Source organism: Anolis carolinensis, chromosome 1 (genome assembly GCF_035594765.1).
Source record: "Anolis carolinensis isolate JA03-04 chromosome 1, rAnoCar3.1.pri, whole genome shotgun sequence".
Classification (NCBI taxonomy): Eukaryota; Metazoa; Chordata; class Lepidosauria; order Squamata; family Dactyloidae; genus Anolis; species Anolis carolinensis.
The window spans coordinates 199,439,878-199,457,537 of record NC_085841.1 but is presented as its reverse complement, the minus strand read 5'-3'; the positions used below and the strand labels follow the sequence as shown (position 1 = coordinate 199,457,537).

Here is a 17,660-nt window from a genome sequence, read left to right as displayed (position 1 = left end):
TTCAAAATGGCCGAATGCGCAGGAAAATGCGGTTTTCCAAGTATCCTCCGGTTTGATCCTTAATTTATGATACGCTTCAATTAAATCCAGTTTAGTAAATATGCTCCCTTTCTTCAATACGGTAATTAAATCCTTGACTAAGGGCATAGGGTATTTATTGTCCTTGGTAATTGCGTTTAAATTTCGATAATCAATGCACAATCTTAGGGAATTGTCTTTCTTTCTCCTAAATAACACTGGAGCCCCGAGAGGAGAATTAGATGGCTTAATGAAGCCTCGAGCCAGGTTTTTATCAATGTATTTTCTCAATTCCTCCTTCTCCTGCACAGACATGGGATACACTTTTGGTTTTGGTAAGTTTGCTCCTGGGGTTATTTCAATCTCTACTTCTATATTTCTTTTGGGAGGCAATTTACTGGCCTCTTTCTGATTGAAAACATCCGCAAAGTCTCTGTATTCAGGTGGCAATAGCTGTGGGTCTATTTCCCCTGCTTCGTCTTCCTCGTCCTCCTCTTCTGCAATTTTGCTCATCTCCCATTGCATCTGCTGTTCTTTAAATGCTAAGCTTTTTCCTCTCCAATCTACTTCAGGATTTGCTTGTTCGAGCCACGGTATCCCCAATATTACATGGTATGTGGCAATAGGGGCTATCACAAAGGATATTCTTCCTTCCCATTTGCCTATTTTGCATGGAACTCCCCGTAATTCCTTTGTAGATACTTCCCCAGCAGCGACTGATCCATCTAGCTGCGAAAATGCAATTGGGGAGTCAAGTGCCATCTGCTGGCATTTCAGCGCTCCTGCTAATTCTGGGGTTATAATGTTCCTAGAACACCCGCAGTCTACAAACGCCTTGCAGGTGGCCCGATTTTCTAGCCCCGAGAGGCAAATTGGCACTACTATCATGCGTTTGTCCCGACTCACCAATTTTTCCGCAGATTCTGGGGCCTGCACCTCCTCCTCCGCACGCCTCCCAGTTGCTGGCTTGGGCTTTGGGGCTTTTGGCGGCTCCCCCTTCCGGGCCCAGCATTCCGCTGCTCGATGGCCCGTCTTCCCACATACAAAGCATCCCGGTTTAGGTTTGTTGTCGTCTCCTCTGGAGGGAATCCCCGGCCTCCCTCCGGGTCTTTCTTGCTTCCTCGTTTCTCCTCGACCTCTCGCCACCGGTCTTTGCTGGCCGCTGCTGCTCCTGAAGCGCTTTACTTGGGCCAGGGTGGATTCGACGCGCCCCGCTAGTTGAATCCATCCCTGGAGCGTCTCGGGGTCGTCTCTGTGCGCTGCCCAGCTGAAAATCTCGGGGCGTAGTCCCTCTTTAAATAGTTCCACTTTGGTCACTTCAGACCACTCCGGTACCCTTTCCGCAAGGTGGAGGAATTCCTCTGCGTACTCGGGCACCGTTTTGTCCCTCTGTTTTATTCCTTTCAGCTGGTCTCGAGCCCTCAATTGCTCTAGCCGGTCTCTGAACCGGTTCTCCAGTGCGGCGAGGAAGCGGGGCACTGACCTCAGGCATGGGTCGCGTCTGGCATGCAATTGCACATACCAGCTGGCCGCTCCTCGCTTTAGTGTGTTGCCGATGGCTCGAACCCTGCTTGCTTCGGAGGGAAATGTGTGTGCGTTGTCTTCCATGTATCCTCTAATGCTAATTAGAAAAAAGTTCAGTTCATCTGATTCCCCTCCGTATTCCAGCTTGAGATCTTCCCTTCTAGGCATCCATTCTGCAGCCCGTTGATGTGGTCTGGGCTGCATGGGGAAGGGTTGCATCAGGTTTCCTCGGGCGGCTCCTTGGAACACGCCGCGCCCCACTCCGGTGGTCATTCTGCGCGGCTCCTGGAAGTCTGCCGCCGCTGTCGGCTCTTCCGCCCATCCGCATACTGGCCTCGCTGTAGCCCCCTCATCTCGCCTCTCCTCGTCGTACGGCACATCCTCCTCCTCTTCCTGGATCCCCCGCTCCTCTCCGCCTTCGTCTGCGAATCCACTGGACCCGATCCCTGGCCCCAGTGGCCTTTCCACCCCGACGCCCATTCGGGGGGTTGGGAGCTCTGTTGGAGACGGCGGCCTCAGGGTCCCCATGGCTCGCTGACGCTCCACTTCTCGCGCCATTCTGTCCCGGAACTGCAGCTCCTGCCAGTATTCCTCATCTCCCTCGTCCCTTGCCGCCACGGGGCTCTGCGTTGACGCCCGCTGGCCCCTCTGGCTCCAATCTCCTTCTTTGCTTGGTTCTCTCTCGGCGCCATATCGGCTGGTCTCCTTCTGGAGATTTTCTTCCAATAATGGTACCAACCTCCCCACGGTCTCCGACAGCCTGGATAAATTAGTTTCCAGGATGGATAACCGCAGGGCCACGGTCTCCGGCATACTTCCTCCAGATCCCCAACTGGTTTCTGCAGCCGCAGAGACGCCTCTTCCGAGCCTGGGAATTCTCTGGGTCACGCCGTTCGGCTTGGGGTACCCCGTAGAGGAAGCTATGGCTTGCAGCGTCTCTTCTCTCTTCGGCCGGGCCCCTTGCAAAGGCCTCGCTGCCTCATTTGGGCTTTGATCTTCTTCTTCGCTCATTATCACTTCACTGCGAATTCCGCAGGAGGGTGAGAAATGGGATTCTCGACTTTAATGTCAGGCTCACTTCAAAGGACCAGTCTGAACGCAGATCAAAGACAGCTGCTCTCAAACACAATCTTTATTGAAGAATACATGACTTTGGAAAAGTCGAGAATGACCTAATGTTTACATACATCTAATTTTATCACTTCTGATGCAACGTAATATCACACGCAAATATCATCATCAAACCCCACCTTCTGGATCACATTTCCACCAAGGTTTCTATCCCCCCCACACTACAGCAATTATAATTGTTTATACTTTCACCCCTGAGTTCCCAGGCTCATTTTATCTTCTCCCGCCAGGTGCTCGCATGTTTATGTTATGAAGTCAGATTCAGGGCTTGGAAATTCAGCCCTGGGATCTGGCTGCATGACACTTTCTCACAGCTAAGACAGCAATGTTATAAGGTATTTGATATTATAATGCATTTCAGTCCAGATTCCTCCAGACCTAGCTGATACCTTTTAACTACTATAGCATGCTCACACCTGAAGCCAAAGGGAAAAGCATTTGTAAATTAGAGCTCAACATGAATCAGGTACATTACTGCCAGCCTTTAAGGCGACAGAAAACTTTGCTATTTTATTGCAATAGGTATGGCTGCTTTTCTTTTTCTTTAAATTTCCTTTTATTTTCACAGTTCTGGTTCTGGATTCCACTCAAGGGCACAGGAGGATGAAGAAATACAAGAAAGCCAAACAAAAGGGGAAGGCTTGTAGAGAGATAGAAAAGCGATAAGCCCTGTTATGTCTATACCAGAAAAACAACAAAGAGCCTAGAAGCTCCTTAAAGGCAAAGGGATATTTTACACTAGGATCTGTTAATAATATTCTACTCCTAGCCAGCAATGTGCTGCCATCTATAACTCAACCCCCCATATTTTGGGGCTCTGGTACCTTTTGGAAACATCAAAAAAAGTGTAGGGCTCAGGCAAAATTACTAAGGGAATCAAAAACAGCTGATAAAAGAGTTCAGGGTTTGTATGATTTTAAAGAGTGTCACTTTCTGCAATGCCAGAAATGTGGGGACTGAATGGAAATTAAATGAGAGGGGCAATGTCCTCATTTTGCCTTTCCCACTCATAGCTACAGCTCTGATTATTTCCCACTTCAGCCCAATGTACTATAACTCTTTCCCTTTACAAAGGTTAATTTCCTGGTTGCAGTAATACCCACTGACACTTTGAAAACTCCCCTTTTCACTTTCTCCTCCTTTAATTAATTGGCAATAAACTTCCAGGAGTCTCATAGATAAGAAATGCCTGGCTCCCCCATCCAGAAACTAGCTGTTTGGTCTCGACCTTCATTCTAGATCAGATAATGTGACAAATAATTAAGTGAACTGGTTATTCCTATTTGATATGCAGCTTATTTTGTTAGATCTGATGTTCAAAACCAATGACCTTCCTCGCCAAGGAAGCAACAGATTTAAATGAGCAATCCCTTATAGACAGAAACAACTAAGCCTTATTTGCAGGAGGAAAAAATCTCTCGTCTCTTTGTTTAGTTATAAGGTGTGTACTACCTTCCAATTGTTTGCCAAGTCCCAATCATAGGTCAGTATGGCACTCATTTTGATTTTCCTTTGGCACAAAGAATAAAATTTCCTTTGAGGTCAGAATAAAAGGGAAAGAAAAGAATCCCAATGCTAATTTAAAATGGAAGAAAAGAGTCCCATGGTTTTATTTCCCATTTGAATTTATGGCTCAGCAAGCGATATTAATAATTCAAGTGTCCATTTATTATGCTGCACGATCACAAATACAGCGACTTCTTACCTTGAAGTACTTCCATGGGCAGAACAGTCCATGCATTTTCCAAATAGGAGATGTAAATATAGCGAGCTGTATTACAGGCAAGGCCAATATACAGGACTCTAGAGAGGAAGGGAAGAACAAACAATGTTGGTTATTTTCTCATTTGACACATTTACACACAGCGAAGGTAAAAGTTTTCCCCTGAAATTAAGTTTTGTTGTGTCTACCTCTAGGGGTTGGTGCTCATTTCCATTTCTAAGCCGAAGAGCTGGTGTTGTCCGTAGACGTCTCCAAGGTCATTAATAATAATAATAATAATAATAATAATAATAATAATAATAATACTTTATTTATATACCGCTTTATCTCCCCGAAGGGACTCAGGGCTGTTTCCAGCATAAATACAAAACAACATACAATACAATACAGCAAATAATACATTATAGACAAAATACAGCAATTTCAGTTAAAATAACAGTGACGGTCAAAGGCAATTGATCTAAAAAGCGGGGATCATTAGCCAAGGCAGGCTGGTCTTAGCCCATTTTTTTAAGGGTAGATAAGAGCTTGTATGCATATTTTAAAGGCAGGCGATGGAACAGTATCCTAAAATCTGAATTGGATGATAAAACTGATCTTAGTCAAAAACCTGCCGAAACCACCAGGTTTTTAGTTCTTTACAAAAAGTGGATAAAGTAGGGGCCTGTCTGATCTCCTTGGGGAGAGCATTCCAGAGCCAGGGGGCCACTACCGATCGCACTTGGTGGTGGGAGCGAAAGAAGAGCCTCCCGGCTGATCTCAAGGCCCACTAATTTCTGACTTTGGAATGGAAAACAATGACCTCACGTTTGATTAACCTTGTGACTTAGTTTTAATTAAGAATTTAAATTCTAAATATAGGTCCAACCTCATTTCAAGCTTGAGGAGATGTTCTTTTTCAGAAACCGGTATTAGTCCCAGTTCAAAGATGGCCCTTGTTTATTCCACAAAATGAAATACACGGTCAAGGTCCAGTGTGATATTGGGATATAGACCTCCAGAGCAATAATACCCCTTTCTGGTGGCTTATATTCTATGACTTAGCAATTTTTAAAATATAAAATGTTCGCTGCTGTTGTAATGCAACACTATACATAGATTTCAAACCTTCCTCTATTCCTTGATGGTTACAGTCTGCAGAAAAACAAAACATGTCCCCAATGTCTCCAGTAGCCTAGCCAGTAACAACCCATGATTTCTGTTTTTCTGGAGATCCTGTTTTACATAATACATATGACCTGACAAGGCACACATCCTGGGGAAGGAGATGAAGTTGAAGCTCTAAAACAGAAAAGCTTTATGTTCCAGGGATATGAAAATGTGAGTGCATCCACACTATATATTTATTGAAGTTTGATACCACTCTGGCCCCACCTACACTGTCATATAATCCAGTTTCAGGATGCAGATCAGCTGCATTGAACTGGATTATATGGCAATGTATACTCATATTCCAGTTCAATGCAGTTCAATCTGCATTATGAGTCCACACAGCCCATGATAATTCAGTTCAAACTGCATTATATGGTCATGTAGATGGAGCCTCTAAGTGCCATGGCTCAATGTATTTGGATCAAACTGCAATTCCCATTATCCTCAGTCAAACCTGATAGTTGTTCAATAACATCAGGGCCCCAAATTGAGCAAAAACCAAAGAGTACTGACCACTATGTAAAAAATTATAGTTGGCTTTCTGTATTCATGGATTCTCTATCCATAAATTAAATGGCCCTTTGAAGGCAACCATGAGGCTGATGTGGACCTTGATGAAAATGAATTTGATACCCCTGACCTCAAGATTCCTAGAGAGGACACTTCAATAGACATTTGCAGCTCCTCCAGAACAGTTATATGGTCAACCGAGGACCTAGAGATTCCAAAAAGTACTTATTCAGGTAAAGAAATATAGTATTTTTAAATTTTGCATTCTTTCACTTTCATGAGGGTTCTGTGCCCCTGACCCCCGAGAATGTGAAGTTCTGACTCTATTGAAAAATACTTGGATTCTTTGCTGCTTCTCTGCCTCAGCTGGGTAGGAAGTAGCTGTATTGCAGGAAGGGAGGGGCTGCAGCAGAGAAAAGGAGGGTGAGAGGGTTGGACAGAAAATATATCACGGCTGTACACATGTAATGTGTCTCGCGATTCAGGATCTTGGCCAATGTGTTTAGGAGGTGGCAGTCAAAATTCAATTATCCAACTTAGGTGGCCTGAATCAGTAGTTCTCAGCATTTTGTCTTCCAGATGTTATGAACTTCAGCTACCAGAATTACTCAACACTGGCTAAATTGACCGGAAGATGAAGTGCAGAACACCTGGAGGACCAATGGTTGAGAGTTCTTGGCCTCAATGTCAGCACCCTCACACACAAAAACCTTAGTGGATTCCTTTGAGGTGGGAGAAGAACCTGATGAGGTGCTCAATTAGGACTGAGTCCAAAGAAGGGAGAACTTCAATAATCAGGTAGGAGGGGGAATGCAATGAAAGCGCTGGGAAAGGAGGATCAAGGAAGAATCCCATAGACAAAAAGCTAACCAGGAAATATTGAATTTTGGATCAAACTAGGCAACTACAATATGACCCTTCTTATCAACAGTTTTGATATCCATGCTTTCACTTATCTACGTTCTCTAGCTCCTGCAGTGCAATTCTATGGTATGCTTCTGACCGAAATAAAATATAGTTGCTACTATCTGTGGTTTCAGTTATCCACTAGGGGTCTTGGAATGTTATTTCCCACAGACAGAATTTTTTTAATGTTCCAGGGATTAAAGTGAGAGATGCCCATTGAAATAAATGTAAATACAAAATTTTAGGGGAACTGATTACACAAGCTCTTAAAAACAGAGAGGAAACACAAAAAGAAGTCCTAATGAAAACTGAGCATGTTTTGTGAGAACAGAATGCTGTCTAGAAACAGAAAATTGAGCAGAGGGGCCAAGAAGATATCATCTTCAACAGTTTGATATTTTCTTTTAGGGCTTTGCTTAGTCTATTTGATAGAGGGCCTCCACCATCTTGCTCCCTGAGGGAGCAGGGAGGCACCCAGGCTTTGGAGCTGGGCGATGTCCTCTGCTTTGGGACCTCCCGGGCTGGCGCTCCTGTTGGGCAGTCTGGTGCCCGTCCCGGCACTGTCGGGCCCCGTCCAACCCTGCGAGGCCAACGGGAGCCTGTACTACGTGGGTGAGTGGTACTTCCTGGACAGGGACCACTGCACCCAAGGGTCGACCTGTGCCCGCACTGACTGCGCCTGCTTGCATTCACGTCAGCCACTACTCCAGCGACTGCTGCCTGCGCTGTGAAAGGGTGGGCTGCGAGCACTGCGGACAGGTGTATGAGCTGGGGCAGCACTTCCAGCCCTGAGTGTGAGCAGTGTATCTGTGACGTAGATGGCATTGCCCGCTGCCTAGTAGCAGATTGTGCCCCTCCACCTTGGGTCAATCCTCTTTATGAGGAAGGTCAATGCTGCCCAACCTGCAAGGACGGTCCCAATTGCTATGTGGATGGGAGCCAGCGCCGGGTTATTCCTGCTGGGGAGAGTATCTGGGTGGGGCCTTCTACCCGATGCCGTTGTCATGATGGCCAAGATGCTGGCTACTAGGAAGGAAACTGTTTAGCCAAATGTGAGCGGTTACGGGGATGCCGGACTACAGCTGGACACTAGGTTTGTATTCCTTCAAAACCAAGCCACTTCTCAGACAATTCTTTTGCAAACCTTTTAAGCTTCTGATCTTGCTGAAAGGTCCCAGTGAATCCACACACATGGACAAACACACACACCACCCTACCCAAATGAGCCCCCTCTAACTACATAAATTACCAATTACCAATCCCAGTCTGTAATTCAGATTTATTCCGTTTCTTGTATTGATAAGACTGTGGGCCTCTAGACCTTCCCGGATGACCACGTCTTTCTCAGTTATAACAAACTTTAGCAGTTTCTTAGATTTTGTAGAGGTATTTTCCTGTTCCAAAATATTGAAATGCCCCTCCTAATATTGTCCCTGGCAGTAAATGTTTTTTTGATCCTACCTTTTTGCATTTGACCCCACCTAGCACTGGAATATAGTCCCCAAAAACCATGAAGTTGAATTCAGCCCTTAAACTGAAAGGACAACCTTTGTGTCCATTTGTATTCACAGAATTACCTTGTTGCTCCCATTCCCTAAATTCCTATCAGTTCCATTCAAACTCTGATCAAACATGCACATCTTTTATGAACCATACCTCCTACTGAACAGTTTCACTTGTGTGTAGTTCTGAAACATGTGACAATAAAGTCTATTCACAGCCACTAGAGAAACTATTTATGGTATTCATTTACTATTTACACAGTTTACTCTTACAGCACCTGATTTAGCTGATATGTTAAGTTTATAGCATATAAACTGGCTGGTATAAATGTATGAGGAAGTTCATCAGACTATGTAATAAATATACATGCCATTTGATTACATGTCATGCAAAAGCCCAATGGGGAAGATTATATATGCTATAGTATGACCCTTGTATCTACAAAACTATGTAATACAGTATATGGATTACAAAGCGCAGCCTAGCAGGTTTTCACTGAATTTATAAACCAATTTTTGCAATATTGAAAAATAAATGTATGTCCACTATCAATCATATCATGTTGAGAAGAGATGAAGCCTTCACTGATCCCATGGATGGAAATAAAGGATATTGTTACATAACCACCAGTGATATCTCTTGCTTCCATGTTTTTGTCTTCTTACTGCACTTTGGGTGCAAGCATCTGGCAGTTATGATAATCTTGAGTTCTAAATATTAAATATATGTTTTATGGGGGGAATAATCTCTTCCATTGTGCAGTAAGCAGAGTTATTGCTTTCACACATCAGCACTTGTGCACATTTTTTTCAAATAGCCTGTAGTTCCAATTCAGTTACAAACAGAGATGAAAAACGATTTTCCCCAGCCATAGAACCCCACTAAGTAACATTGGGCAAGTTGCACTCTCTTGACCTCAAAGCAAGGCAAGGGCAATGCCCTCTGAACAAATTTTGCCAAGAAAAGTCAATGATGGGATCACTTTAGGGTCACTATAAATTGGAAATGACTTGAAGAAACAAAACAATTAGAACAGCAACAACAACAACAACAACAAACAAAGTCTACTGGTTAGATGGTGGTTGGATGGTGAAATTGCCATCCTCCCACTTCTATTCAGAGGTGTGGTAACATTAGAAAAGCTGCTGTTACTCGATCTCCTCCTTCTCTTTGTCTTGACCTTTTTCCAGTTTGGTATTCAAATTGGCTTACAATCACTTAAAAACCATATCCTTAAAAATCCCCAAGATACAAAAGTTAAAATGAGATTAAACAATCAAAACACTAATACCATATTGAAACATCCTGGGCTAATTGCAGTACTCCAAGGGAAAGGCCAGCCAAAAGAATCACAGAAATGCAAAGGAGAATCAAGTGGCCAGACTCACATTATTTTAAGCTTATCTTAGGACAAGCTCCTCTTATCAAAGAAATACACAGGTGTTTAATTTCAAGCATCTTATCTTTTTGGAAATCTGAGCTGCTGTGATAGAGCCTTGAATGACTGTATCAGGATGAACACAGTTTTCCTGTGGTCCTAATTCATTAGCAGCATTACATGGCTGCCTATATGGTCCATTACTGTGCAGTTGTGCTATCAGCATGAAATGCCATGAGGCTAGCAGAATGTGTGTTTACACTTTACACAAACATGGCTAGTAATGAAGTTTTACACATTTGTAAATCATTTCCTTAGTTTTCAGAACAAAACAATTCAGAAATCTTTGTGGAAAGCACATGACATGCAATTATTTTTACTACAATACTAGGATTTTCTGGTTTTCCAACATTCCTTTTGTATTACGGTAGCTGAGCTGCACACGGAAAGACAGTGTGAAACACTGCTGATTTTTATTAGGGCGTTCTGACATTTGCAACACAATGTTATCTCTCCTCCTCCAAACAGTCATTATGTTTTTGTGGGTAAGTCAGCAAAAAAGAAGAAGAAGAAGAAGAAGAAGAAGAAGAAGAAGAAGAAGAAGAAGAAGAAGAGGAGGAGGAGGAGGAGGAGGAGGAGGAGGAGGAGGAGGAGGAGGAGGAGGAAGAAGAAGAAGAAGAAGAAGAAGAAGAAGTTGTTTCACCACTCCCACTGCCACAAACAGAAGATGCATCACTTAGCACAGTTTACCTAGATACACTTTCATCAACATTTAACAGTTGAACACAGGAACACGTGTGGACAAGCAACATAAGATGGCCAAAATTATTAATGAAGGAAGAAAATAAAAGCAAGGAGAGGCTGCAGCAGTTTGCCTTTGGCAGAATCCACAGGGAAGGGCGAGATTCTGCTCTCCACTGAGTTAATTGAGTGCAAACTATCTTTTCACTTTATATTTAGTTTGCAGAAACTGGAGTAGAGAGGACAAATGGGGAAAGTGAAGTAGAGAGAAGCTGAGAGTTTTAAAAAGCTGAAAAGTGGGGAACAGAGGATTAAACAGGGCTACCTCTGCTAAATCAGGGGGTATGTTAATAATCTTTTGGGGGTATGTTAATAATCTTTTGGAGCTGAGTGATATTTTTTGTAATTACTTCAAGACTGCATTAGAGTTTTAAAGATTTTGAATAATTTGTATTATTTAATTTTCACATATATATATATATATATATATATGTCTATGTCTATGTCTATGTGTGTGTTTATTAATGTATACCATTAGTGACATGCATCCCAAACAGGAATGCAAACAGATAATCATATCAACATAAATACAAATCCATATATACAAATAAAGTAGTATATATAAATAAATAAATATATAAATATAAAATGTAAACTTCTGACTACCGTGCTGCTTCATTAGAAATTGTTTTCTAAAAAACAAAAAATCAAATCCAGGTATTTGTGCTGATTTAGTGGGAAAGGATCATAATAGCTCACCATTTAGGACGATTGATCTCACTGTACTATCTGAAGTGGCTACTTACATTTAGACCTCATCAGTGGTCAAAAAACATACATCAATTGCTTAGTTTAGTTGTACTGCCACGGATAGACTGGCAGCAAAGAAACCTGCCATTTAACAAAGTTAGACCACTTGCCCATCTATCTCAGTACTATGCTGACTGGCAGCAACTCTCCAGCATTTCAAACAGAAATGGGGGACACATTATAAAAAGATACTGCCATCTAGCAAATTGTGAAATCTATACTTCCCACTTTTCTAGGAAAACTAACTCATAAAGTGACTCTGGGCAAGTCACACTCCATGGCTAAGTGGATATAGAAATTGTTATCTTGACCTCCCAGAGTTCAAGGATACATCTACACTGTAGAATTGCTGCAGTCTAACACAGCTTTAGCCACCATAGCTCAATGCCATAGAATTATGTGAGTTGTAGTTTAGTCAGAAACAATGGCATTAATTGTACTGTGTACATGCACCCCTACTCTCAAACCTCATATTGTTAGTACACCTAAATACAGATGGCTTTGAAAAAGCATTCCTTCAAGCAATGTTCATTTTAAAGCAATATTTGCAACAAAAAAAGAGGAAGAGGAGGAGGAAAAAGACATCTCAACCAGCAGTATTGTCAAAACTCTCCACTGAAAAATATTGTTTCTTATAGAGATGCACAGGAAAGAGATACTGAGCAGATGTGGCATCATCCAGTGTTATAGCATTACACTGGGCAAAGTTTGAACTGCCAATTATTTCCCCCTTGGGAGCTATTAAAAGATAATCTAGCAAAGTCAGTTATTGGCAACCCTTTTTGGCCCAAGTGACACTTATTATCCAGGCACACAATTTGAATGATGTAATATGTACTAGTAAGATCAAAGCTGCATGCAGTAGGACAATTTAGCACATGCTTATTAAGAGGAAAATCCAAGTAAGTTTTAAAAGGACTTACCTCCAGCTAGATAGCTATGGAAGTACAATACATCTGGTACGAGACAACTGCATCAGTCATATTATTTTAATTGTCATGGAGATGTGTGCACTAGAACTCTATCAGAGAGTTCTATACCTCTTAGCGAACTATAAATCTGTGAACACATTACTATGGTTCCATGATAATTGAAGTGGCTTCAAGCTGATATAACTATATTGTGGAGGTACACCTTTAGTCACAGAGGCAGGAAATTGGATGGAGTCTATTCGTTGATGAAAGAAACTCCATTGGAAAGTTGGAATGATTTCCCTTACTAGGCAGCACATACACACATCAAAGCATTCTCCTTCTTTCCCTTCCTCCCCCAGCCCTTTGTGCCACCCAAAATTATGCTCTGGAAGTTTCCCAGCTCTCCAAAACCCAAACTGAGGAAACACAGAGGCTCTACTGGAGTCCATCTGGATGCACTGTCAACTTCAGCAGTTACAGTAGAGTCTCACTTATCCAACATAAACGGGCCGGCAGAATGTTGGATAAGTGAATATGTTGGATAATAAGGAGAGATTAAGAAAAAGCCTATTAAACATCAAAATAAGTTATGATTTTACAAATTAAGCACCAAAACATCATGTTATACAACAAATTTGACAGAAAAAGTAGTTCAATACACATTAATGCTATGTAGTAATTATTGTATTTACGAATTTAGCACCAAAACATCATGATATATTGAAAACATCGACTACAAAAATGCGTTGGATAATCCAGAACGTTGGATAAGTGAGACTCTACTGTATACCCAACTGGATCATGGCCAGACTGTTGTTTTCAAGGGTAATGCCATACATATCCTCCTGGTAGATAATTTCTGTTAACACATTTGTAAATCCTGACTCATTTGTTTCATGCTGGCTAGTCCACTACTACTTCTCCAACATGGCAAGTTCTTTATCACAATTCAATTATGAGTATTTTTGTTTGAGCACTAGGGTTTGTCATTTTAGCCCACATAACACAATTAACTGAAATACAATAGACTACGCAACAATGAATACATGTTTTTTCTATATTATGTGCGTGCGCATGCACACACATTCAGATGCTACAGAAAAAAATTCAATAATACATTATCAGAAAAATTTCCATCTTTGCTTCTGTGTACATTTTTGTTCAGTATGCTTCGCTCTTCATTATTGTGTTTTATTCTTTGACATTATTGCACCTATTATTGGTACAGTGTTGACCACAGACGTTATAACATTATTAATTTTTTTTGCTTACCTGATGTGGCCAATGAGCTCAATCAACTTGTGGCTGAAGAAATAGGCCGTCAGTTCAGACACATGACTCAGAACAGAGCAGACTCCAAAAAGGGTAGTAGTGCCATTCAGATCTTGTAGGTGCCAGTAGAGAAAGGTAAATACAAAGCCATAGCCAAAGCCCATAAACCAAGCAACAAATAGTACAGAACCATATTGGATGCTGCAAAGTAGCTTGATCAAGTCCCAGAAATGAAAGGACTGCAGCTGGCTGTTGTTACTGCGTGTCTCGTTGGAAGAGTCTGTGGAAGAATTTCTATCCACCTGAACAACCTCTGCCTCTTTGCTTTCATTTTCCTCTTGCTTGTAGTGGTTGTAATGGAACCGGAACTGAGTTGCCACAAGCAAAGACAGGGTCATCAACACACCAAAGACAATGAAAACAATCCGGTAGTTCTTGTACTCTGGAGCTTTGCAACCTTGACCTTCCACGAGCACACTGATGTGGGTAGAGTCAATGCCAATGCCCACCGATAGCATGGCCAGTCCCCAGCCCAGGGAGCCCCACATCCGCTGCAGCCCATAACGGTCTCGGTGCTTGCCCAGGTATTGCAGGGTCACAGTGTCTACAATAGTAACTGATGAGGCACTGAAAAACTCTCCTATAATAACAACCAGAAGAATAAGAAGAAAGATAGCCTCTACTTCTTGATGGTCATAAACGAGCATGACCTGATCAGAAAACACTGCCTTGGTGGTGACAGCAGGCAATACAGTTGCTGAGGTTTTATTTCCCAATGAGCTTAGGGAAACAATATTCTCAGTGACTACATCCTTATCTAAAGGATGAACTTCATTTCCACTTGGAGTCATTGCAGGGAAAATAGGTTCAGTAACTACAGGCATAGCTGAGCTCAGAGGTGAAAAGCTATAGGTTGGTAGATCTCTTTTCCCTCGGCCTTTTGGTAATGTAACTCCCACGGCAGCCAATGCAAGAGAGGAGACATTCTGTGGGGTTGTTGCTGGAAAATGGCTGGCATTGGTAGGATGTACTGGCAATGGGAACTTTGGTACACACCTTAAGGTAGCCGGTTTGACAAATCCAATTCCCAAATTAAACAACACCCAGCACAAGAGTGAGAAGAGAAGGACCACCTTCCCCTTTTTAAAGCGATCTGCTACCACTCCCCAGAAAGGAGCACTGCAGAACTCAATGAAGTACCTGATGCCCACCAAGAGTCCACTCTGGCTAGGTGTCATGCCCAGCTGTTTGTAATAGACAGGCAGCAGTGGATAGAGGGAGCCATAAGCAGCATAAAAGAAAAAATAAAAGACCTTTGAGACCAGGAGATCATTGTTCACTTTGACACAATGCCTTTCAAGCCAATCTAGCTCCTCATCTGGAATGGTGGTAGTAGTCTCTGTCGAAGGTGTATCACATCGGGCTTGCAGGTCCTGCTCCTTGGAGATCCCATTGAAGGAGTCAGAAAGGACATATTTCCTTTTCTGGTCCTCTTCGTCATCTGTCAAAATGGCAACTTTATCATCGGTTGCCATGATTTATGGCAAGCATGAGACACAGTGTTGGCTCTCTAGACTTTAGTTCAAGTAGCCTGTGGAAAAATAAAAAAGACACCTGAGTCATGTGTCACGTTGTGGTGGACAAGAAAGAAAGAGAAGGCATTTTGATGGGTAAAACAATTTTTTATCATAATCAAGATCTTAAGCTGTACTTTAGCATGGACCCAAATTTATGAAGCCAAGAAATTCCTTTAAAATCTATGAAAATAGTAGAGACTTATTACTAACATTGCTCCCTAAGATAAAAATGTAGACTTTTACAATCTATGTGAATATACATTTTATAAAACTCTATACCCATAACAATCTTCTGCATCAAATGGAGTTGTTTATGTCCTGAAAAGGCTAGGCCCAGTAGATGTTTACGCAAATAGTTCTTCTCAACCTTGCGATCTCCATGTTTTGGTCTGCAGCTTTCATAGTGTTACTCAGGATAGTCAATAGTAAGGGAAGAAGGGATATTACAATCCAAAATATCTTAAAGAGGCCAGATTGGAGCAAGGTGAGATATAAAATCCAATATGACCATTTTATTTTAGTTCATTTGCAACAACAGTTTAACACAGGCACTCATCTGCTTCTCTCTAAGTGGGATGGTCAACATATGAATTTTCCTTGAACTTTTATAGCAATAATTATAATATTCCATTACATAACAAAAAACAGTAACTACAGGTAACAGGTGTAATTTTATTTCCATTCATGTACTATACACTTTGTATGACATCATGGCCCATTCACACTACATAATTATTGTGCTGAGCTTCACTAAACTGCCAATCCCAGGATTTCTTAAGACGTAACCATGATAGTTAATGTGGAATAACTCTGTGATTATAAACAAGAAGCAACAGTTGAACAGAGCTGCAATATTCCAGCCAGTGTGTCAACGTTATATAATAGTTTCCAGAACCATTTTAAAGGCTCCAGAACCAGAGTATCTTGTATACAGGAATCCCCAAGCAAAGTAATAATGTTTTCTAATGCTCCATGATCAACAACACAAAACATGCTCACTCTTCGCCTCTCATATATTATTATCAATGGCTATTCCTAAGAATACAGGAAATAGCCCTTTGCTTAGACTGCATCTACAATGTAGCATTCATACAGTTTAACAGTCATGGCTCAATGCTTTGGCAGAGTAGGCGGAAGGCCTACAAATCATGGGAGTTGTAGGTATTTAGTCTTCTCTGCCAAAGACTGCTGATGTCTTACCAAACCAAAATGTGACCTATTTTGATTACTGATGTGTGTCTTTCTTAGATTACACCTATGTGTTTCAGTTATTAAATTATTCTTCAATTTTTTACAATATTGTTGACTGGATTATCTCAACTGACCAAACAATGATCATCACACATTTTAAAAGCAGTAGCTTTTTTAGAATATGCAAAAAGGATATTTTGGTCATCAACGTGTTGTGTACCAAAATATCTTTACACAATAAAAACTAATTGGTTTTGTTTGGGGGGTTGTTTTGTGCAAAACAATCAATTTTACAGTGTAAAGAATTGTTTACAGTGCTGAGAAATTTCTCTAAATACAAAAGATTCACTGGACAATTTTCTTTTGTCTTGAGATTGGATTAACCTAAAGGTACAAAAATATCTTACAGAAATAACAGAAATAAAGCAAAGAGTAGTACACAACCCAAAAAAATCTTGTTGTATTTGTGTTTAGGCCTATCTCTGGGGTTATATGGGACGCTGATTTAGAAAACTGCATTGGATAGACCGCATCATCTCTAGTTTCTTAGATATGATTATCATGGTTTTCTATGGATGAGCAAATGGCAATTAGTACATTATATGGCATATGTTCTGTGTCTCAAAAACTAAAACTGATGGGGGAAAATTGATGTCATTTTTGGAATCAGCCATTCAAATATACCCAGAAACAGGTCTAACATTTGAGGCACCCAAAATGTATGTTAGCCAGTGTTATTATGGCATTAACACTCTTGTAAGCTGCTACCAAAACAGTGATATTTTTGGTCTCAGGGATGATGATGATGATGATGATGATGATGATAACAACAATGATTTCATATTGTATGCAACTACTGAACTAGTTAGTTTTAAATTGTTGACAGTCCAAGTGGTCAACAGAAAAATTGAAGATTCTTTTAGGAAGATGTGATGATCACATGGTCATTTTCCTTAATTATTCTTCCTTCCATTATTTCACATTATTTCAGTTTTTGTCCTTTTACTTTAGTAACTGGTGACACTGTGGTTTCCTACATGTGCTGCAGTACAACTACATAACCATTTTAAAGTATGATGTCTATACAATTAGACTCAAAATAATAATGGATGCAGCTCAGATGTCAAGTAAAGAAATAAAATTTAAATAAAACAATTAGCTTTCTTTTCAGAGACACTATAAATTTTGAAACAGCACTTGTTAAACCATGTTAACAGTTGTTGCATGAGCTGTGGACATAAACCTAAGATAACCCCTTACCCGAGTTAAAAAAAAGCTGTCTCCTGAAATATATTCATTGCCAGAAATCT

At 41.2% G+C, this 17,660-nt stretch overlaps 1 protein-coding gene and 1 pseudogene across 4 annotated transcripts in view; one reads left to right on the top strand and one right to left on the bottom strand.

Moving 5' to 3' along the window:
* Positions 1–17,660, bottom strand: part of mfsd6 (major facilitator superfamily domain containing 6) — a 60,227-nt gene that overhangs the window by 23,604 nt on the left and 18,963 nt on the right. For all 4 annotated transcript variants that reach the window (XM_008104776.2, XM_062963762.1, XM_008104777.3 and 1 more), the window contains exons 2-3: positions 13,583–15,173; positions 4,379–4,476 (exon numbers count right to left, since the gene is read on the bottom strand). In XM_008104776.2, the coding sequence (XP_008102983.1) occupies positions 4,379–4,476; positions 13,583–15,117 (1,633 nt within the window). In that variant the 5' untranslated portion in view covers positions 15,118–15,173. The remainder of the gene's footprint in view (positions 1–4,378; positions 4,477–13,582; positions 15,174–17,660) is intronic.
* Positions 7,459–8,658, top strand: LOC134295651 (von Willebrand factor C domain-containing protein 2-like; annotated as a pseudogene).